This window comes from Macrosteles quadrilineatus, unplaced genomic scaffold, assembly GCF_028750875.1.
Source record: "Macrosteles quadrilineatus isolate MER2022 unplaced genomic scaffold, UCM_ALF_1.0 Scaffold_8__2_contigs__length_117827958, whole genome shotgun sequence".
In the NCBI taxonomy this organism is placed as follows: domain Eukaryota; kingdom Metazoa; phylum Arthropoda; class Insecta; order Hemiptera; family Cicadellidae; genus Macrosteles; species Macrosteles quadrilineatus.
The window spans coordinates 93778331-93803469 of record NW_026542601.1 but is presented as its reverse complement, the minus strand read 5'-3'; the positions used below and the strand labels follow the sequence as shown (position 1 = coordinate 93803469).

General features: G+C 34.0%; 1 protein-coding gene across 3 annotated transcripts in view; it reads right to left on the bottom strand.

The window, feature by feature from the left end:
* LOC129001400 (ubiquitin-conjugating enzyme E2Q-like protein 1) overlaps window positions 1–25139 on the bottom strand; it is a 52639-nt gene continuing 27500 nt past the window's right edge. For 2 of the 3 annotated variants that reach the window (XM_054428654.1, XM_054428655.1), the window contains 5 exons: window positions 11915–12085; window positions 8541–8773; window positions 6538–6739; window positions 2784–2887; window positions 1–1941 (listed from right to left, as the gene is read on the bottom strand). In XM_054428654.1, coding sequence (XP_054284629.1) covers window positions 1810–1941; window positions 2784–2887; window positions 6538–6739; window positions 8541–8773; window positions 11915–12029 — 786 coding nt within the window. In that variant the 5' untranslated portion in view covers window positions 12030–12085 and the 3' untranslated portion in view covers window positions 1–1809. Of the gene's footprint in view, window positions 1942–2783; window positions 2888–6537; window positions 6740–8540; window positions 8774–11914; window positions 12086–12194; window positions 12214–25139 lie in introns of those variants that run through there. The other variant, XM_054428656.1, reaches the window with a different exon arrangement.

Here is a 25139-nt window from a genome sequence, read left to right as displayed (position 1 = left end):
TTATTACTTTTCTCTTTTTATTTGATTTTAGGTAACATTTATAAACACTTCATTATTATAAAAGAATCAGGATCCTACTCAACGATTCGAGTATACAATTATTGAAAATGAGAATAGTTGAACGTAGTACAGAAACATGTGGTATGACTGACTGCACATAAATCTATTCTATCAAGGGAAACATTTTATAAGACTAATACATATTGTCTTTTTAAATCATGTCATTTACATCTTAACACAGTAAATTGATTGATTCAAATTTATTTGTATAGTTAGTTCATAAATTATTTATGAGAACACAAAGTAACTCAAGAACAAAAATCTGATTACTTTTAACCGAAGAAAAATAAGTACACAAATTAATACAGGATCTAAAATAAAAACTTGAATCAATGTATAAAAGAATTATAAAATCAACTGAAAAAAAATCTTCTGCATTTTCTTAAACTAAACTATTAAACACACACAAAATGGATCAAATATTTAACACATTTATTTTATCAATGAGGTAAAACCAACAGAAAATACTTTTTTAATCCAAATTAACGTTCTTTTTTTATTGTAAACCAAAATGAAACATTGTATAACAGTTTCATATTTTAAGCACATTCGGTCTAAGATGGACGTTTTTTTTCTTTTTAGATATTAAAATACAAAGACACTTACCAAACAGTAAATCTAGAGCTAAGCTAATATGCTACAGTTAACAAATATATCACACGGAATGGGAGGAATCTTTGAGCAGGGGCAGATGTCAACCCTGGACGTACTATCAAATTTATCAGATTATTTAGCAGAAAATTTAAAAATTCAACATCTAACTACAAACGGTTCAATCAATCTTATAAAACCTCAGTATATCTAATAAACATATCCTGCAAGTTTTTGTTTTGTATTATCAATTTTAATTTGTGCAATTTCCATACCCTATATGTTATTCAACATAAATCACTAATGAAAGTTTCATACCTTGTAGACCTTTAAGCTTAACACTCACACAAATTATAAAAAGAAGTCTAAACTTTAAGATGAAAATCAGTAAAAACACAAGTGAAAAATACTCAGGTTTCTCGTTGTTCCTAAACTAAGAGATCAAGTTCATTTTTTTTTAGTAGATATCTTAAAAAAAGCTCTAAGTACGACACACATTAGAAACTATGGTTGTTTTGAATTTGTTCTCAAGCAGGAGTAAATTTAAAACAAATAAAATATTGTTTAGACTTTGAGTTCACGTTATAATATTACAAGTTGAATAGTATTCTTACTATTCAAATTTGGTTTGAAATAATTAAAAAATAAAAATGAAACAAAGTTTATCCAATTTTAAGTGCTTAAACTTTAATAAATCGAAAATGTACATGGATACAGTTTTGTCAATACACTTTTTGGCATAGTTTAAGTCTCAGAGATGAATGCACAATAATCGACACGGTATCCTACTAAGATAAATCTGAAAGACATTACCAATTAATTTTTGGCACACAAATAGTACAGGTCGAAATATACTGGAAAAACTAACTCTGAAACTCACATGCTGCATCATATTGGAATGTAGGAATCGTTTAAACTATCGAGTAAATGAGATGTGTGTGAGGAATAAGGAACAAAAATAATTAAATATTGTTAATTAATAATATCTGGGTTACTGTTACTGGGTTGTTCTTGAGTAAAATCAATTATTGACTAGAATAGCCTCTTTAAATAACCCATTTGTCTTTGATGTGGCAAGTTAAGTCGATGCTTGGTAACCGATGCGCATATGATGCAACATATAAAATGCCTTTTGAACCCCTATGGGTTTTGATCCAATTAACCATCTGAGAGAGGTGGTGTAACCCAGCCGTATTTTTCGTGAGTTTTGACCAAACTGCGAAACGATTCCTCTGCTGAACGTCGACTGAAGTCCTTACTACTGCTTTTTGTTTTCTTCGCTATTCTTCCCTGCAACATAATTGATACTCAGAATTCTTCAAACTTTCAAATTATGAAGCGTTTATCAGTATCTAAATCTTGGCATCTGTTCCATAAATCTCTGAACATAGTGGTTTACAAATTCATTCAACAATAAATTAACCGAACAAAATGTATAAAAATAAAAACTAATGCTTTAAGCAAATGATCTATTTCATCATTAAAGTCAACGAAAAAAGAACTCATGGTGGAAGGTGAAGTTTAAATATTCCAGCTTAAATGTTTTCACTATGCCTAAAATGAACCTTAGTTCAATTTGGTTTTACAGTATTATAATAGCAGATGTAATCGTACAGTGTGAGAGCGAGATGTCTATATTCCATCATACAACAGGCCATTACATTCAGCATGCCATAAGGATCTTCCTGAAATTGCAGCAATGAATACTTGATCATCATAGTCTACTTTGTGGCTACTGCTACTTCGTACATTGAAAATCAACTGTAAAACATTCAGTTGCATTGTGAAGTTACATTGACTTTTTGGATACTGAAGTAGGCATCATTTCTATATCCAACAGCTTCAGCAGTTTTTTTTTTCATTCTAAAGACTGCCTAAAAGACAGCTTAAAGACTCAACGAGTGTGGTACGGTCTTCAATTCTATTTTCTCTCTTCGTTTTTGTAACTGAAATAGTTGATATGAGATAAAAAAAACATGCTACAACACCTAGTTGCATAGTTGGTGTGTTGACAGAAATCTTTTTTTACACTAATATATGTTTTTATAGATTGGAAATAAAAGATTTAGGTAAAGCTCATCTAAATGAAAATTAGCTACTCTTTTATACAGAGTTAAGAAACGAATCCTTACCTGTCCTTTGACTATACTAGCAGCAAACTGCATTATTAATGCTTCAACAGTGTAAGCACTCGCCCAACCTCGTGGAGTCAACAGCTCCATACAGATGGCACCACCTAATAAAGATATAATGGAATAAATAAAATATATGGTAGACATGAAATATGATAATAAAATAAAGAGATTATGCTTGCACTCAGTCAGTCAAGTGTTTATTTTTTATTATTTATTATTTATCTAAATCATAGTTTTACTTTGGTTACCAGACTTTTTCTTAAATTTTAACTAGTGGTGGGCCGATCCTTGAATTGGTTGATTCCAATATGGATTCCACAACTTTAGTTTCGATTCTCGATTCCGCACTCGATACAGATACCTGTTAAAAATTCATTTAATAACACATATAACTTATGTGTGCTTCTCGCTATCCCTATGTTATTTTTATTTAATCATTATACAATAAGATAACTGCATTGCTATTGATTAAGGTTAGGCTACATAGATTATTAGGTTAGCCTATAAGGAAAATAAGATACTTCAAGAAGGCATACATTTTAACATATTTTATTAAATTAAATTGAGACAACAATCACCGGTTTAGGTAGGCCTAAAATGTTCACTGAGTTTTTTGTTTGCATAAGAATTCATACATCTAGGCCTACAATGAATGTTCCATATTGCTAGTGTTATAGACTCAAAGTCAATATCAAAGTCATCTTCAATATTGTCACCATCAATATCACTTAAATTACTAAAAAAATCACATAAAAGTCATGGACAGTGGACAAGAGCCCGCGGGCCCCCCCGCAAGTTTGTTCACCGGGCCCCCTCCCAATAATCTTAAAAAATATTATATCACATGTATTACCACCCAAACTTGCACTTTAGCTTGGTACGGCGTCTCCCGAGGCGTCATCATCGTCTTCCATGATCGCGGCAAAATGACCTATGACATCATCAGATAACAACATTATCGTCTCCCGCGTTCACGGCCCAATCCCTAAAATCTCCCGCCCCGCGACCCGTGGTGACGGGGAAATAATTTTTTCCCCAATCGCGGTAAAATCCCAAATATATCTCGCTCGCAGAAAAACGTCAATAACGTCTTCCGCAATCCGGCAAAATATTGAACGTCTCCTGTGGCCGCGGAGACATCGTCATTGTCACCCGCGGGGAAATGTTCTCGTCGATATCCACGATCGCGGCAAAAACGTAGGCCTAATCTTTCAATTTCGTGAGCGTGATCCTCGCAGACATAAAAGTTTTAATTTTAATTTTGCATTATTGTACTGAGAAATTCGGCTTGAGCTTGATTTTCTGACTTTGTGCTTGATCCCTCAAGCTTATATACAGCTCGAGTGCTCGGCTCGAAAATCGACATTATATAAAAATCAACAGTTTCCAAAGCAAACCGATTTTGAACCGCTCTGATTTGGCCCGAGGCCTAAAAGTAAGTAAAATTTTTTACCTGACTCGAAGTAAACAAATCTAAAGAGCAGCCTCCTAATAGTAAGAAATGAAGTGAAATGAAAATCCTTCTTCAGCGTCAATGAAAGAATGGAATTATTTATTAGCTAGTGCATCAGGCACCTAGGTTAATTCACCGATTTGATCGTAAAAAATTGTCAAGTTCATTAAGTTAAATCAGCATTGAGGGCCCTCTCTGGTGTGCCCCACCATTAATGTTTTATCCTCCTAGGCCGGGGACACATTGGTTCTAAATACAGCCCTATATAGCGCCTTCACGCAGTCCATAAGGACTGTTGATGCAACCTGTATGACTGATGACAATTCTTTTACTAAGGTTGGTAGAGAGTTTATATCGATCGGCCAAATAATAGTGTCAGTTAAGCTGTTGTAAACTACTTGTCCTAGTGCTCTTACTGGGGTTAACAAAGTTTCGGCATAAAAAAAAAATATGGTCATTTTCATATAAATATTGTTATGATAGGGGGCCCGTGTGGCTGAGCCTGTCACACAATTGCGGGCCGGTGCCCCGGTAAAATTTCCGAAAAAATCCCAGTCAGGGCTCACGGCACAGAAAACATACTACTATAACCAATACGTTTTCTCTGCTCACGGGCACCCATAGCTCGCGGGCCCCCCCGCCAACTGCAGACTCTCGTGGCCCCTAGTATAGTATAAGTAAGCTGGGGCATTGATCACGCACATATAAAAATAACAAACAAAACTTAGCGCCTACAAACTCGTACGCATCAGTATGATACACTATGATCAGCAAGTTATTGAGCTCTTAAGCTGCTAATGAATTGTACATAAACTCTATTACGAGTTAGAAAACGCGAGTTATACTAAGTACCATTGACTATATACACTTTGTGTGTATTATATTTATATAGGTATTCAATGCTTGTATCATCTGGCAACATTGCCCTTGATGTGACAACATGGCGGTAAGTGATAAGCCTCTATCATTCAACTACAGTTAGTTCTGTTCTACTATTTGTCAGTTGAACACATCATTCTTGTAAAATGCAAAAGGGAGCTATTTTTAATTATAAAAATTATTATGAATGTGCGATAATGAACTTAGAATTATTTATATTAACTGACATCAGAGTATTCCAAATAAACTATGATGTGCCACTCTTTACAACCTTCGACGTCAGTTAAGTTTAGCATCATAATTAACCTCCCTTTTCAGAATTGGTATCGTGTACAATGAAGCGAAGTATCGAGTATTGGCGATTCATCGATACCACTGGTATCGAAGGTATCAGGAATCGGAATATCTCTAATTTTAACCCTTGATTAGCCACACTGATTTTGAAATACAACATAATAATGATAAAAATACATCGCTAAACAGCCATCTCCAATAGTCACCATGTAGCCCTGAATTAGCTGAACAGCTAACCAGCTCAATTAGCTGACATACGGAGGTTACAAACACGTTTGGTAAAATAATTAAATCACATAAAATAAAATTGATTTACAGTAGACTCCCTCTTATCCGGACACCTTTTAACCGGACATCGGTTTGACCGGACTACACTCTGCGGAAATGACATCTCTTTAACCGGACAATTTTTATCAGCACATTGGTTTAACCGGACTAAATCGGCAGGTAGTGGGAAGTACTGAAACGACTGTTCTCGTGGGAAGTACTGAAACGACTGTTCTCGTGGGAAGATTTGAGATCAGTGATCTCATGTCTAAATACAATGCTCTCATAAATTTAAGTCAAATATCACAGTAAACAGTCCGTTTTAACGAGTTTTGGGGACGTCGGTTTAACCGGAAAACCCGTTATCCGGACTGGCCTCGGTCCCGAGGAGTCCAGATAAGAGAGAGTCTACTGTAGTTAGTTATATAAAAAAATTGATTAGTTAGTTGTATAAAAAAGAAGAAATAATACCTCAAAACTGGGTATGAATTGTTCGAATGTGAAAGTTTCAGAACACAATTTTGGAAATATAAATAGTAAACGATTTGAATTAGCTATGTCCTACAGAATTCGGAAAAAGAGCGAGGGCTAAAATAACACTTCTGGCCTATGTGACAAACAATTTTTTTTAATGTCCTCAAATCCAGCTCACTCTCAGAAAAAAAGACGTTTTAGCTCCGTAATGCAAACATGTGTAATAAAAACAGCGGACCTTGTTTTTGAAGTATGACAATACAGCAAGTTGTATCTTTGTATGACGATAAAGACTAAATCAAACAAGCTACAAATAATGTTAAACAGGATTTCAAACTATCCACAAAAATAGACAAACACAGATAATGTGACTACATTAATTACCTTCCATGACAAAGCCTCTCTCTATCCTGGGGGAGATGACCCTCATGAAGGGTGGCATGAAGGGGAAGTTGTCAGGGAAGGTGATGTGAAGGAGGATGTGTGAGACATTGTGTTCACGCATGTCTGCGGCCAAGTCGCTCTCCTGGTCGATACGATAGAGGCGAACATGCCATTCAAACAGGTTGTCATTCACTAGGCTTACCTGCAAACAAGTTAACTTTTTAGCTTTGACAGAGTAGTAAGTAGCATCTGACTATTGGATACTGAAGTAGGCATCCCATCTATATGGACCAGCTGTCACCAATTTTAGTTGGAAACTAGTTGTGTGAGCCAGTCACAGAATCCACTAGTGTCTAGAGCCAGTCACAGAATGAGCTAATGGTCTATTTTCTACCTTACTTCAAGTTGCTGGCCAAGTTGATGGTCATAACAGTTACAGTACTATAGCTCACAAAACAACAGCTCATTCCATTAGTTTGACTTGGTAAAAAATTCTTGTATTCAACAGAATTTAGTAGGCTAATTAAGATCAGCACTATCAGTTTGTGGCTCACATAAATTACAAAAATGTTTAATAAATACCCCGCTGCAGCGGACCTGCGGACTAAGCGAATTTCCATTTGCCTGGATTGATTTTCAATTAATCTATTAAATCAACATTTATGTTTAACGAGTACCTAGGTTATCTGCTACAGGGAAACTAATAAAGTGTGTTTTTTATTGAAATATTAATAGCATGAAATAAATAAATCCGCCAAGTTTGATAAAAATATAATATATCCATAAACAAGCCAACTACAACATTTTATAATATTCTCCATAAGAATAACATGGGAATTTTAAATTAACAATTTTTAAATATTCTACATAACCAATCACTGCACAAAAACACATTGATACTATACTAAATGATTTGTTTTTTAAGCTCTTTAAAAAGGTCTGGAGAAAAATTGTAAAATTTTGTGTTTTAAGGGTAAGAATTAGAAAACCCCATTTTAACCCCATAAACCCCCCCCCCCCCCCCCCCCCCGTTAAACCCCGTTCCCATGGTCCGATCATGCTGGTTTGCGATCTCATTCAAGTTTATCCCGCCTTACACCTTCAAACCAAATTTTATCAAAATTGGACAAAAATTACGCCGGACGGACACACATGTATAAATATACATACATAAAAATTTGAACGAATGGTGTTTTTTGACTCTGGGGACATCTAAATGAAAAAGTAATTCGGTCCCGGGCCAAGGTCTTACCATGAGACCTACGGTAATTGCTACTTCCATGTAGGGAAATTCGCTAAAACTGGTGACAACTTAAACATGGGGATGGAATGTCCAGTTGTATCATTAATCAAAGGTAGTAGCAATCTCATTTCCATGTTGTAGTTATCTTTTTTCTTTCTGTCCTACCTTTACAGCAATTTCAGGACCCCAGCATTGACTTTTGGATATTTAAGCACAGAAAGTAAATAAAAGAAACGTCTCATAACACTTAATTACGCTTAACTTGTACTGTTACTCAAAAGACGGTAAATATACATAAAAGATGGCAAGTGGTTAACCACTTATACAGTCACTCACAAGATAGATAACCAATTACGATCTTTGATGTATATTTGCCGTCACGTGAGTAACAGTACAAGTGGTTAACCACTTACCATCTTTTATGTATATTTACCATCTTGTGAGTAACAGTATAAGCGTAAATATATGTTTTAAGTGTTATAGATGTTTCTTTTATTTACTTTCCATACATTTAATGACACGTACAATGAACTTGAGTCTGAGATATCTGAGACTGAAACTGCTCTAATAAAACAACTCACTCCACTAAAATAAATGGGGGAATTTTACAAAGGAATTTAACATAGTTGAATTGAACCGTCAACAGAGTAGGTACAATTACAGTTAGGCTACATTCACAATGATAACAAAACAGTAACAATATTACCGTTCCCTTGAAAAATATGGGAATGAAGTCATAGAAATATTCCAATAATCTTACTGTGAATACAGGATCATCCTTTTTCTCATTCCTCTGAATTTCCTGCAACTCCTTCATGAGCCGTCGCGTTCTGACCTTCTTCTCATGAGGGGTGGAGTCAGGTTGAGGCATTGCAGGAGTTTTCTTCTTGAAGAGGCCACTCGAGGTCCTCGGACTTGGGTTGTCGAGGGGTCCAGGTTCCGCTGGCGTGACGATATCTCGATGCCTGTTGAGCAAACGTCTCGCTGGTGAGCCTAAAACACATTTAATAGAAAATTAGTAGCCTATAGTTTCTTTGTTGTTCGTAGGCTACATTGTGCTTTGTTTGAATTCGTGGTGGGCGTTAGTATAGGAAGATCTGTTTCAATACTAGAATATAAATAAAAGGATAATAGGGAAAAATTGTTTTGGCAGATAGGATAATTAATAGGTACACTTTTTCAAAATATGTACACACCATGTTATAACTTATAGCAAGGCAAACAAGGGAAGCTCAAGCAAAAAGCCAAGTAGCATACGCATTACGTGAGATCTTAAAGACGCATTTACACCAAAGTTTGGAACAAAATGTTTGAACTTGGTTGCTAACACTTGTTTCTAATTAGTTCGTAACTAAACCTTACAACAGATAGTGCACGGCTATTCTCCACTCTCGAGTTCAACCTCTAACCTACCTAAAGCCATTAAACCAGTACTGTAACATACAAACTACCAGCCCCGGCTGTCTCCTACCTGTAGGCCTACTTATACCCAGCTGTGAAACCTTTAGTGCCGACAGTTCTCAAAACAAAGATTGTACTACTGATCCAATTCTAGTACACGACTCCTGCTCCCGATTACTTTGAATACTCTACTCCAGCAAAATCCATAAATCCAATTACCTACACTAGCGCCACCAGTTAACTATGAATAAACTTATTCTACACCAAGATTTCATCCACAAGTTGAACAAGGTTTCGTCAGCCAATATTTGTTAGATTAAATAAGTGAATTATTTGGTCTGCCTATTCTCTTTTTAGAGGGGAAGACTGTGACTGTAATACCAAATTACCGTACCTGTAACTTCAAATTCATTTGAACAATTATTATCAAAAACATGTGTTATACATTGTGTACTCTTCCACTGTTGTTGTTGTAGATAGTTTAACCTCTACTATTCTGTTGTTTTAACCCTTTCAGACCCAGCACACTCATTTGTGTAGGTAAATGTTTAAGTCCTGACAACCTAAACAAAACGATTGTGTAGGTTAGATGTTTATTTTCTTTTTTTTAAGTTTCTGGATCTTTCTGTTGCTCAGACCTGTACGCAACGATTGTGTAGGTTATGGAGATCAGCTGGGAATTTTTGTTTTGCAGTCTGCCTTCATGTCTCATGGTAACACTGATTGTTTTGTTGCAATGTCACGGCAAGATAGGAGAAAGAGGCAACTGTTAAGGCTAATGACTGTTTTATTTATGTTTTTAAACATATATAATGCTAATTATTGCTGAAACTGAAATGGTTAATATGGTATTATGAAGGTTCTGTCTTTAAAACAAACCTACTGAAATCAATAATTTTAGTATTTAAAATTTAGGTTAAAAACCAACATTTATTCAAAATTTGCTCAGGACTTAAAGCGGTTGAGATGACTCAGATTCCCGGGTCTGAAAGGGTTAAAATTCAATTTTTGTCCTAACATAAGTTATTCACGTAATATTATTGGTTTAAAAGTGAAATATTCTTTAACTTTACTAAGGAAAGACTAAATGCATAAAAATTCACTGTTTTTAGCCAGAAAAATTATGCTTTTTTCGACTCTAGAACCGAAGAGGAGTGACAAGGATTGAAGATTCACATCACTACATCAACCAATTTCTAGGGAGTTATCGTAGACCAAAACTTGAGTTGAAAAGATCACACCCACCATCTCAGCAAAAATTAGCTACAACTCACCAATTAGAATTAGAAGAATTAGAGCAATAACAGATGAAAATACTGCAATTCTGGCATATCACTCACTATTTTCTTATCTGCGGTAACTTATGGAATCGTTGCCTGGGAATCCATACAAGCGAAGAACATGGATCTCATCCTGGTTCGACAAAAGAAGACACTGAGAACAATACTGAGCCTACAACCCTCGGAGCACTGCAAACCTTTTTTTACCTTACCCAGCTTAAAATCTTCAGTCTAATTTTACTCTCTCTAGTATCTATGACTATGAAACCATAATCCTGGCTAGACAACAATCCCCAACCCTATGACAAGAGCAACACTCTTACAACACTCGCATCAAACACAGCATTGACCTACCGCAGCATAGACTTCAAAAATTCAACAAAATCCAAACCTATTCAGGCAAGAAGATTTGACAATGGAGCTGTTAGCTCCGAAACTATAACTTAGTAATCATAAAAAGACTACTAGGATTGAAGACGTAAATAAGGTATTTAGCCTATTATTATTATATTACCGGTATTACTGCTAAATAACATTGTTATATATAAGTTTTGCTATTTTGCTATATAACATTGCTACCTAACTTATATAGGCTAACTTTTGCTAGCCTAGATTTAAAAAACAAATTATTAGGCCTACAGACAATTTTAGTGATTCCGGTGCCCTGCTAGCCTAGATACTTATGGTTCTTAGGAAGTCAGAGGCGGAAGCGAAGTTTTTAGGTTTGATCGTCGCTTGCTTCAAGAAATTACAGTGAAACAGATTTACTACGGGACCTTAATGATGACGATACATCATCAATACGCGAAACAAGGTGCGATGGTAGCTTCAAAAACATTTTACGTGACCACAAAGTTTATGATAGCATCCCGATCCCACGCACTGTCACTTTCCAGCCCTATTATAAACAAAGATCGTCGAGCCCGAGCAAAAATGTCTGTACATAGACAACTGTGATCTGATGACACTACATAGGCCTAAATGCTATATATAAGCACAGATAGCCTACTAGAAAAAAATATATGGGTATCATTGCTATATAAAGCAATAAGATGTAGCACGTGTTTCTTTTGATCTTTACCGACTCCTGATGGATAGCACACTTGTTGCTAACTTAAATATAACTTAGTAGGATCTGCTACATAACTTATAGCAAGTTTGAAAAGTTACCTTTACTCTTTCAAGCAAATTTTACATAATATAATAATATTGCTAGATGTTACACAAATCTCCTATTAAGTTATAACAGGTTTTGCTACATAGTGTAAACCCGGCTTTAGAATAGTAGCCTATATCTATAGGTTAGGAAATAGGTAGGCCTACCAAATTGTGAAAATCATAAGATTTTAAACAAAAAATCTTGATTCATATGTCTTAACTCCTTGAACTCTAAAAAAACTGAACAAATTTTAGGACTGTTGTTACAAAAATAGTGAATTATCTAAAAAATTACCTCCAGTTTTGGCTTGACCACTACTTCCACCTCCTTCGCCGTCGGCCATTTTTTCCGTTGACCGAAAAAGTTTCCGGAAGGCAGCCGCCATCTTCTCTTTGGATCGCGATGACATGCTGATGTTAACTAATCATCAACACAACCCCACCAAAGAAAAGGTCTGCTGCAGCCCTAAAAAATGCAAATTCATTGATTATTGAAAAGTATTGATTATTTTTACTATTCTGTTAAATAAAAGATACAAAACGATTACGATACAGTAATTAATTATGCTACCTACCGTCCTTTAATTCTTGGTAAAACGCGTTGAATTGTTTCAAGCCTCAGATTCAGATTCTTAATTAATTCGTCACAACAATACATTTTCCTGTTCCTCCCCAGCACAGCTGGTAAAACAGGTGATATGTCAACATCTTAAAAACTAAAAGCAAAATATATACTGTATATGATACAATTTTCGGCAAAAACTTAATCGAATGCCTTAATTTTATATACATTAACATATTTACATAATATTACAAAGTGTCACATAAAAAATTATTTATACATTAGTATACTTTGTTTAGCAGCAGGGACTGAACTTCTTTCTTAAACTTAAGATCATTATCAATATTCTTTATTCTGTTTGGTAGCTTATTATATATTTTTCCCCAAAATACTGAGGCAACTTTTCAAAGGAACTTAATCTATGAATAGGAAACTGGAAATCATTTCTGTTCCTAGTCTGATAATTGTGAACTAGGGCCTAAAGTGACTCTTTGACGGCTGATGACAAAGCCGGCTGATTTTGCAGCCCCGGGATGTAAAAAACTGCTTGGTCCCCAAATTACGATGACAGCTGGCATGGCCAGCAAAACGTAACTTTCAGCCACCAATTAACAGGATGTAATACAGCCAAAAACATCATAGTGTGGTGAAAAAGAAATAACAACAAATAAACAAATTATATAGCTACACAAAACAACTGTATACACACAAATTTAAGATACAACCATACTAACACGATCCGTCTTGGGGGTTATGTTTACACAAACTCAAATCTTACTAATATTATAAATGTGAAAGTTTGTGTGTTTGTTTGTTTGTTTGTTTGAAGTTCAATAACGCATAAACCACTGGACGGATTGGGCTGAAATTTGGCATGATGATAGCTTACATTCCCGATTAACATATAGGCATATTCTTATCTCAAAAATCCTTTCGGGCTCCGCCCCAGTGGCTCTGTAATTCCCCATGTTAACCTTATGAGTATTCATATTTAAAGGGAATTAAAGAATTTAGTCAGCTGTTTCAACTAAAATACTTTGGTTCTATCATAGATAAAACATACTCCCTTAGTAGATTTCTCATCCTTATGGAACAGCTGAAGACAATTTTATTGTTAGTTCTGTACGGTTTATGTAGAGGTCGTGTTTTGTTTACAATTTTTTCCCCGTTATTACAGCCATTTAAAACCTTGTTTAACCAAATAATACGATCTAATCATAAACAATAACTTGTCCCCTAGTTATATAACCAAACAGTAAAGCAGAAATCAAGAAATTAAAACTAAAATAATAGAAACAAAGTTTCGTCGACACTAGCGCCTTTGTGACACGTACATGAACTAGACATGAAAAACGTGCTTCAAAATTTACAATGGGATGAGAAGTCTACTTGTGTTGGTTAGTCTATGGTTCTATGATATGGAAAAGCATTAAAAAGTTATAAGATTTACCAACAGGGTGCAGCACTATATTTTTTTGCATTTATGAAAACAGCTAATTTATCAATTATCAATTATCAATTATTTAAGATGGGGACGCCACTATGAACCATAGACAACTTTTGTCTATGTTTGAACTAAGCAGCGTGATTCGCAATGAGAACTGTCAAAGTAGGATTGTTTACAGTTATGTTTATGTTTTTCATTTCATGAATAATTTGTGATATTTTGCGAATTGTTGATAATTTATTTTTCTCTATTGTTTAGGTGAAGTGGTAGAACATTATGGCTATGGTAGATGTGTAATACTATAGAATACTGTAAATTTAAAAAAGCAAATTTTATCAAACTGTGTCCTCCCTTATTGCAAACGCAAAGCTTGAGTATAACTGCAATAAGCATTTTTTACTTATATTCCAACCCCGTACGAAGGACGGGTACTCTGCTAGTAGTAAATAAATGTACTCAGAGCCTTTCATTGAATTGAAAAATAAATAACAGCAATAAATTATACATCTGATCAAAATGTAAACAATTATGTTCTTCATAAGGATAACATGGGAACTTTCAAAGCCACTGGGGCAGATCTTGAGGTGGCTGTGGCAGAGCCCAAGGGACTATTTCAAAAATGTAAGGCCAGTTTGCAAATCTACGCGACACGCTCTTTCCAATGAGACGTCAATGGATAAAATCGGTTAAGAAATGGCGGAGGAGTTCAACCGACAAAGTTTCGTGTAGCGTATTAATCATATAGATATGTTGATCTTCCATCAACATATTAAAATTAGATTTGTCATAAAACAGACATTTACTAATGTACATAGATGGTAGTGTTAAAATTTTGAGTTCCCTAAAAATAGATTTACAGGATGTTCTAGGTTTAGAATTTGTCATGATTCTAAGATATTTTTTTGTAATTTAAAAACAGACTCCATACCTGAAATACCTCCCCAAAGCTCAACACCATACTGCATTGATGAAGCGAACAATTCATGATATAGCCGGAATGCCTTTGAATCCTTTGAATATTTAAAACTTTTGCACATAAGATTGCTATCAAGATTCAAGATCAAGATTTTTATTGACCATTTTCAAAAAACACTAAATAACTTATTTATTGGATGGAATTCACAAATTTACCAAGAACAAAAACACCTTTCCTTGTTTATTGATCATTGATCTTTCCTAATCATTCATGAGGGTGGCCTAAATTTTATAAGACTAAAATACCCCCACCGCAGTAAAGCATCATATTGAGCGATTTTCCTGATTTGATTTTCACAAATCTATGTAAATAAAATAGTGGTAAAATAAACTAAGTATCCAAAATCAATGCTGCGTCGTTCACGTAAATGAGATGTCTACATACAATATCCAATATCAATATCCATAGTCAATAATCCAGTCTGTTCAATGGAAAATTTTGTTCAAACCAACGAGATGTCTTCTTGCAATATCCAAATTCAATGGTAGCCTATATTGCTTTAATACTTTTTCTTTGAAATAGCTATCATACAAAGGTAGGTATTTTAAGCCAAGTATGAATGGAGATGAGTGTAGTTTGCACCACACAAATGAGATGTCTACTTGTGTTATCAAAGTCAATGGTATTACCACAGAGAATACGGAAACCAGACAATTACAGTATTATATTAACTGTGGTTAGTAGAACCATAGATAAAACATACTCCCTTAGGTAGAACGTTTCAACGTCGACAACAAGACCAAGACAAGACCCTCGATAACAAGTCACCCTTGACACATAAAACATACTACTTTTGGTTTAGTAGTATGTTTTCTGTGCCCTTGAAGGGCCATTTCAAAACCCCTTGATATTATTTTACCCCTAATCACATATATTGCAAACCTCGATAAGAAGTCAACCATGATAACAAGTCTTATTTTATAATCCCTATGAGAGTCTTGTTTTCAAGTTTTTACTTTATTTGGTTCACATAAATGAAACGACCGCAGTATTTAAAATAATATGGCGGATAAACCCAAATTGGTTATTTATTTTGTAGTAAATTATGCTCAACATGTTACGACTCTTATTTTGTTTAGTTTTTTATTGTTGTACCGCAAACTGTCATGGTGACCAAAATACCCAAAGGCTCATGTTAAATTTCTAAAAGCTTAAATTCACGTAGAGTAAGTCCTGTTGTCTGATTTATACCATTTCAGATTTATACCATTCCATCCCATAGTTGGTTACTATGAGTGTGCTAAATTTCGTGTGGATCGCTACAGCCGTTCAGGAGGAGTATTTGTAAAACAAAAGCAGGAGCTAAGTACAAGACCTTCGCTCGTCCCGCACATATTGGACAAGTTTGATTAAAATATATCCATAAACAGTTAGTCTATTTGTGTTTCGTAAGCTTTAAACAATGTTTGAAAAATTGGGAAATTCTACGTTTGGTGGTCAAAAATTAGAAAAAAACATCTTCTTTATCCCACAAATCTCCGTTCCCATAGTCCTAGCATGCTGGTTCACGATCTTATTCGAATAAATGTAGGTTTAAACACGTTTGTAGCAAATTTAATCAATATCGGATGATTTTTGCTCGATTTATTGTGCTAACGGACACACACAATATATATTTGAACGGATGGTGTTTTGGTCTCTAGGGACATCAGCTTATTCTCAATATACTGTAGAAATTCATTAACATCCCCTATATGGGAAATACCCTAAAACAAAAATAAAATCGGGCAACTAAAAATACAGATTTTTCACATATTCCTGATAGATATTCAGAGTAATATATCTGAAAGGGGGGCAATGCGACAGGGGTTGGGAACCGTGCCAAAGGCAAAGGTCCAAAGTTTCCCCGTAGGAATTTGACACAATTTGAATCAATTAAAACTCTGCCTTATTTACACTATACAGTCCTATATCTATGTAAATTATGTTGTCACTAAGTGTAACATATTCACATAAAATTGACAATAGTTAGTGGATTTCTACCATGCAACTAGCAACTAGCATGCACGCAATACCTATTCGCCGTTCTCGAAATGTACATAGCCCCGCACGCACAATTTTTTTTTCAGGATTAATTTTGCCAACAGTGTCATTTAGAGGCTTCTGATTGCCTATAACGAAGGTTTAGTAATTGAAAAATTATTTTTGTTCATAGAATAAAATTATAAATGCCTCAAATTCAATTTTATATTTTTTTATTATGAAATTAAACCGTCATAACCTAACCAAACCAACCAAACGTGCTGACAATGAAAAAATCTAATGAAGGTTTATTAATCGAAAAAATAGTTCTGTTCATAAAATAAAATTATAAATGCCTCAAACCCTATTTTATAATTTTTTTATTATAAAATTAAACTATCATAACCTAACCAAACTAACCAGACTTGCCAACAATGAAAAATCAAATGAAGGTTTAACCGAAAAAAATTATTCTGTTCATAAAATAAAACTATAAATGGGTCAAATTCAATTTCATAATGTTTTAATTATAAAATTAAACCGTCATAACCTAACCAAACCAACCAAACTTGTTGATAATGAAAAAATCCAATAAAAATAGTGCTACGGGTAGGATTCGAACCCTGGACCTTCGGATCATCAGTCCAACACTCTATCCACTACACCTCCGAGGCCATTGACATCAACCGTATCGTTGCGGTAAAGATGTTCCCTCAGCCAATCAGAAGCCTCAAAATAATACTGTAGGCAACACTAATCCTGAAATAAAAAATCAGCGCCCCGCACTCGGCTTCGTGTGTGGCTCACAGTCACAGAGCAAATAATAATAATATTATTGTTCTTTCCTCTGTGGTGCGGCCATCTCCAGTTCTCGAGCGGCGACGTACTTTACGCTCTTACCACACAAATAGCTATTGATTTCACAACTGTTATTTAGTTAAAATGGCTGATTTAAAGCGCTTGTTACAATATTCCCCATTTAGATCAACATTATTTGATATGCTAATAAAACTTTAATTAACATAAGCGCACATTTCCAGAACGAATCATGCTTCAAATAAACCAGTATCTGTTTTCAGTCAATAGTAAAACCTCGTTCTTGTAATAGCCTGTTCGTAGCTTTGGATAAACATTGGTTTGACAGTTTGCTGGCAAGTAAAAAAACTGATTTAAATTATTTGTTCTAGTTCCAATTTAGTTTGAATAAAGAAAATCGGTAAAATACTGTACCTCATGGTGGAAGTTCCATCATGACTGTACCTATTAATCAGTGGAAACTTATTTTCCTAATGCCCTGTAATACTCACCGTATATTCTTTGACCAATTGTTTCCACCCAAATGTTTTTCCTTTGTACTGTATTTAGATCGCATTTTAACTAATAAAAATAGCATGTGTTTTGATTCTTTGTTTACATCTACGTTGTTATCTCGTAACCATCATAGCAAGCCATAAGTCTAATGTTTAACAAATGATGGATAGGTTTTATTGCATTATGAATTTGGTCAGCGTCTTATTCTGAGTGTAGGTAAATATTTGTATTTCTTATTTTATATCCATTTTCATAATTTAGAATTTCAACACGTTCTTTTAATTTTTCTTGGTTATGCTAATTTTCTAAAGTATTATCCGCATACATAGAACGTTGAGATGTCTGTGATTATTCGATTTTATGGCTCGGATATAAATGTTCTTTTTATCTACATTTAATTGTTCTTCCAGTCTGGTCAATGTAGAATTTGCAACAATTTAGACACTTCATTTTGGATATTCCAGATTTTCCATAGTTGTTAATTTGATGTGGATTTTTGTTAGACAGCTTAAATTGAATGTGTTGTTTCTAGATATATTAGCTTATTTTGAATTTAGATGCTTGAAATTATGATTGGACTGTTTAATCGTAGGTTTCTTCCTGTCTTTGTCTGAGTTCTGGGGTACCGGTATCTTAATTCTAATTGTCTTAAATAATTTAAAATTTAATTTACTTTGTATTCATTATTTATAACTAGGTTTTTATAACGTTTCTTTTTTATCATTTTAATTTAGAGCTAGCCGTAACATTTTATGTATCATTGAGTTGAATTGAAGACTATTATGTTGCCTTGGTCAGTCAGCAACAGTCATTTGGGTCAGCCAGAATTGCCAGATCTGTTTGAATGGCTTTTCTGTAATTAGTAAAATAAAGCTTTTCATAGTATTTTCCAATTGTCAATTCAAGGAAGCATCGTCCTTTGAACTTCCATTGTGAATTTTATTCGCTTAGATAAGAAATCTTCTTTTATAGGTAAAGTATATTGGCGACTGAAAACTGAAGTGAGATTTCCTTTCGAATAGAATCATGGAAAGACCATTGAGGATGAACCAGTCCTCAAGAGAAAGAAGTCTAAGGTGATGGGGTGCAGAGCGTCAACATCTTGGTTTCAAACCAATGACCATTGCCTCATGTATGTATAAATGTACATTTTCTAGAGAGATTTCCAATTTAGTTTGTAAATATAAAAGGCGTTTTGGATTGATCATTGAGACACTCAAAATGGAAAAGCTCCAATTAATATGACTTAATGAATTGTTTTTATACTTGTTTATATTGATTTTGCTTGTTTACCACTTTCCAGATAAGAGGGGAAATATTTTAAGTTAACGCTATGTTTTTAATCAATTATAAATTATTTTAAGATGGGGATGCCACTATGTGCGTATTTTAACCCAAATATGAGTGAAGGATGAGTGTAGGATGAGTGGCGCGATCTTGTAGTCTTGTTTGTGACTAAGGCTGACATGTTCCTTAGACACAGCTGTTAATTAATAGCCCATACAGCTAATGGCAACTAAGGGACCTACAGTTTATAGTGGAATCCGAACCACATTTTTTTCCTTGTAATTTACGAATTGGTCTAATTATCAGGATAGTACTGCGGATAGTCGTAGTACTCACTAGTGCGGACGTTAATCCACACCAGGGAGCATTGCATCCACAGTGCATCCCTATAAATATCCACAATTCGTGACCTCCTAGTAGCTGGATTACAGGACGACGCCACCCGTCCCAGTTAATTCTTAATTTAAGAATATACAAATAGCTGAACATTGATTTGTTTACTTTAGGTACTCAATCATGTGAATGATGACACGTAAACTCCTGATATCTATTTTTAATAAACCAGCAAAATCATTTCAGGCTAACTTATGAAATAATTGGTAAGAGTAATTCTTGACTTTGATATATTTTTATAGTGGTTTTTAGCGTATTTCTCATATAGGGAATAAGCTATTACCTTAGTACTCATGGTAAGACCTGGACCCGGGACCAATTTAATTTTTCGTTTTGAGGTCTTCAGAGGCCAAAAACACAATCCGTTCAAATGCATATATATATATATATATATATATATATATTTATATATGTGTACGTTAGCACGATAACTCGAGCAAAAATGATCCGATTTTGATGAAATTTGGTTACGTTTAATCGAACGAGTTCGCAAACCAGCATGATCGTACTACGGGAACGGGTGCTTATTGGGGGTTTTATGGGGTAAAAATTGAGGTTTCCCATTTTGAAAAAAATTTAGCAAACTTTTGCCAAACCATAGGCTATTGTAGAGTTAAAAAATCAAATACGGTAATTAAGTATATTAAAGCGTTCCTATGCGCCTTATAGTTTCAGTGAAGAATCAAAAATATTTTAAATTTAAAATTCCCACGTTTTTCTTAAGGAGAATAAACAAACTGTGCTTAGTTTGCTTGTTTATGAACATATTTTGATCAAATTTGGAAAATGCATAAATTTCATACTAAACTACATAGGCCTACTATATTAACATTTTACAAAAAAAAAAAAAACACTTCTTTACCCTCCCTGTTGCAGCAACATAAGTTCTCGTGCAAGTACTAATTCTATTTAAATAGGGAATAAATGTGATATTTCGTGGGCGCCTCCTTTAGTGTGGCCTTGGCGCCTCCATACAAAACCATTGGTACTAATAGCCCTACTGTAGTTTCATTTGCTGCTGACGTAAAGAACTGTTAAAAAGTTAAAAGTTTACAATAAGTTATATAAGATTGCATATGGTTTAGTAATTATTAAAATGAATACCTCCCCCGCAGCAAACCTGCCGACTAAGCCAATTTCCATTTGTCTGAATCGATTTTCAATTAAATCTATTTTGATAAGGTTAGGTTTAACGAGTACCGAGGTTTGCTGCTATAGGGATCTAATAAATAGTGTTTTTGTAAAATATTAACAGTTAAGTATAAAAAAAATTCCAAGTTTGATAAAAATATACCCATAAACAAGCAAACTACAACATTTTACAAAATACTCCATAAGAATAACATGGGAATTTAAAATTTACAATTTTTTGAATTTTTCCCCGTTACCAATAACCGTACAAAAACACTTTGATATACTATTTCTTTTTGTTACTATTGTTATTGTTATATTATTTGTTTTTTAAGCTCTTTAAAAAGGTCTAGAGAGAAATTTTGAAATTAAGTGTTTTGTTATCAATCTTATACATTTTCCCAAAATACACAATTTAAAGAAAGAGTTTTGTGCTCCTGTTGCAGCTACTCACAAGGGAAACTACACAATTTGATAATGAAAAAAAATGCTAAACGATAAATTGATTAAAAATTCACATGTAGTCTGTATATAGTCATTGAACTTTGAGTTTAACTAATACGCAAAGATTGAGTTGATTGCTGGAATAATAGATTTGACCCAGTTGATTACATTATGTGACTTTGTGGTCTCAATCAATGATTGTCGTAACGTTATCTAGATTCCTAATTTTTCTAATTTGCAGATTATTACAAATCTATTATAAGTCTGCTTATCGGTACTACACTATGTAAGTGTCTTTTGTAAAGGGAACTGAAAAAGAATGTTTCTATGGAGAAATAAAGTGTAAAAATGACTTATAGACCAGTCTGCTTCTTCCAGCAAAACAATAAATAGTTTTGAATGTAGGCGGTGGGTTTTGACCTTGAGTCCAAGGCATGGTTTCCTAAGCATGCACATGGTCTTGATCGAGAGAGAATTATGTGTTCGCTGGTCGCGTAACATGAAAAATACCTTCATAATTAATGTATAATCAAGATTATTATCCCCATTACTTGAGAATTATATATTTTTTTAAGTGCTAAACTTTATTGCAGTTTATTAAGAAGATATTTTAATTAAAGAAATTCATTCGACTTGTCTTATTTTTTAATGTTTTTTTGTCCAATCACATGAGTTTATTCACAGTGTTTTACCTCGACTCTGCTCTATGTTGATGGCTGTTTATTTACGTGTTCATTCAACTTTTTTTATCTTCTTGTTTAAAGCGTTTATCGTATCCAACAAAACTAATCAAATTATTTCTTCTTGTTGTGGTATAAAATAAGTTATTGTGAATTTATTTTAGCGGTGTGGGTGGGGAAAGAAAAGTTCTTTGGAAGACGACCTATGTGTGTGCTTAGTAAACTTTGAACATTCATTTGATACTCTATGTTTTACTCTCAACTAACTCTTTTCCCAGTAAAATGTGTTAAATCTATATCTATTACTTATTTAATACGCAAGCAGGATTTTTGTGACAATTACTCCTCCGAAACTACTGAACCGATTGACAAGTTTTTGGTGTCATTGGAAAGAGCATAACGTGAAGTTGTGCAGGAAACTTTCCTTTTAGGAAAATAATTAGAGAGTGAGGCCCTGGGGCCCTTTAAAGTTTTGTATTTCTCCATAAGATTAACATGGGAAACCAACATTGTTTTGAAACTCCAGCTGTTGTCAGAAATTAAATATTAATAATTTGTCTCCATGGAAGCATAAGAAAATTCACAATGTTTACATTTGCTTTGACATTTAAATGTAAACAACCAGAACTGTCAAATGCCTATTTCACAATTTCAGACAGCTGATCCAAAAAAATTAAACAACTATGTGATAGGTTTATTTAATCTTAAACTTTATGATAGATTATTTATTATAAATCTATTTCAATGATTATGAAAAGTAAATAAAAGAAACGTCTTATAACACTTGAAACATATATTTACGCTTATACTGTTACTCACAAGACGGTAAATATACAAAAAAGATGGTAAGTGAAGATTGATTTCGATTGGACACTCCAATCATCATCAGACCCAATAGACGAATGACGTATGATTATGGAACAAATTTTTCCCGTTGGAAGCAAAAATTAATAGTGAGAAGAAGGACATGTTAATTGTAAACCGTCAATGTGTAAATTATCTATGTTGTATTAAAAATGTGTATAGTTTTGGATATTGGTTTGTGTTTAATGATATAAGTTATTAGTTATTGAATTTTTATTTTAAGGATTTGGCATATGAGTAAGTCTATGATAAATAACAACATTTCAGAATTCTGCCAGTTTTTGCCTAACTCTGTCCTGTAGAGTTTAAAGTAGCCTACACCTTATTGTCTACAAATTGGCTAAATAACTTGGGTACAGTATGGTACTTTATAAAAGCTGTTGGCCTTTTTACGTTGACTTAAATTGTAAGCTTACCTTTTCCCGTCCATGGGCAGTTTGATTGTTAATAATTAACCCTTTAAACTCGAATAGGACTGTTATGTAAATTGTGAGTATTTCCATTAGTTAATAATCTTTTAGGTGACTCTTTTAAAATCATCGGAATTATGACTGTTATTAGTTTTTAAACAAGTTATTTGTTTATAAATAACTCCTGTACTTCTTTGCAATTGCTCGATTTCGAGCAACATGTACACTAGTACTTATTTAATACGCAAGCAGGATTTTTGTGACAATTACTCCTCCGAAACTACTGAACGGATTGACATGATTTTGGTGTCATTGGAAAGAGCGTAACGTGAAGTTGTGCAGGAAACTTTCTTTTTAGCTAAATAACTAAAGAATGAGGCCCTGGGGCCCTTTAAAGTTTCATATTTCTCCATAAGGTTAACATGGGAAACAAACATTGTTATGAAACTCCAGCTGTTGTCAGAATTGCTGTTCTGCTATTTCATTTTATTTGTTTGCAAGGAGAATTGTTTCTTGGTGCCAATTGGGTAATGTAATGAATTATACTTTAGCATATCTATTTTAAATGCTATACACTATATAAAATGATAGTATTGTAATACATTGAGAGAATAATCAATAAGCACGATTGAGCCTTTGCCTATATGTTTCCTGGTAAGTGTGTTGTAACTGTTTCTTATAGTAGAATCTCAAAGTAAAACCGTATTATTATTTTCTGTATTCTCACCCCGTAGCGAAGCACGGGTAGAGCAACTAGTCTTCTATATATTAATTTGAAACTGTTTTTCTTTGTCACAGCTATTTTGAGAGAACGGCTGGGCGTAGAAACTCGGTAGAGGTGTCTAAAGAAAGGTCTTGGTCTGTAGATGAGCCATCAAATGAGAAACATGGTGAATTCCCTTGGGGCTCTGCCCCAGTGGCCTTTGGATTCCCATCCCATGTTATTCTTATGGAGGAAAACGGGGTTTTTGTCACAGCTAATTTGAGAGAACGGCTGGGCGTAGAAACTTGGTAGGGGTCTCTAAAGAAAGGTCTTGGTCTGTATATGAGCCATCAAAAGAGGAACTAGGTAAATTCCCTTGGAGCTCTGTCCCAGAAGCCTTTAAAGTAGCCTCCAGATTTGTTTACATTACGACCATATGCATAATTCTACACTACTTTTAATGAAACAGCTGTTAATATTTAAATTGTGATTTATTGAATTTGTCAAAATGAAGTACAGTATTTGCAATGGGTTTTTCTGATTTTAAAATGGATTTTCTTCTGCATCGTGTCATGTTTTGCAATATAATGTTCTATTACCAAATCAGTGGAAAATCCTATTACCACAGTAACTCTTTTCTTTTGGAGTTAAACTTATATCTATTGTATGGGTTGGTTTCTGCCTTTTTTACCACTTCTTGGAGATTGTACGTAGGTGATATTCGTTGGCATATTGCATCTGTAGACGAAACTTGGGTTGGCGTATAGAATGGAAAAGAGTGAGAAATCCTGGACAATTTGATATAGGCTAAAAATAAAACTGAATTAACACTGTTCTACATTTCTTGAGCAATCATTGAAATAACAGATTTGCAAACAATGGAAACATAGAAAAAGTCATAGAACACAACCAAGTAGAAGAAATAGAAATAATGTTTTTTTTTTATTTATAACCGTTATCATAGACAACCTAATGCGACTATGAAAGGGAAAAATTTGTAGAAAACACTAAAAAAACAAGATCAGCTTTTTGAAAAAAGATATTTACAAAAGATTTTGATTATATCTAACTGTTGTGTAGATTGTGAGTATTTCCATAATCTTTGAGTCGCCTGTAATGAAATTGCTCGAATTCGAGCAACAGGTACACTAGTATATTTAATTATTAAACTGGTAAAACATATGTGGTATATAAAAGTAAATAAAACAGTGTCTTGTACTCTTGTAATTAAGGTGTGTTTAATTTTACCTCTCATATATTCTATAAATATTTCTCATACATCAACATTTTACCCATGGTCCTTCGAAATCTTTATAATTACTCTCTATTTCATTTTTTCTCATTTCACAT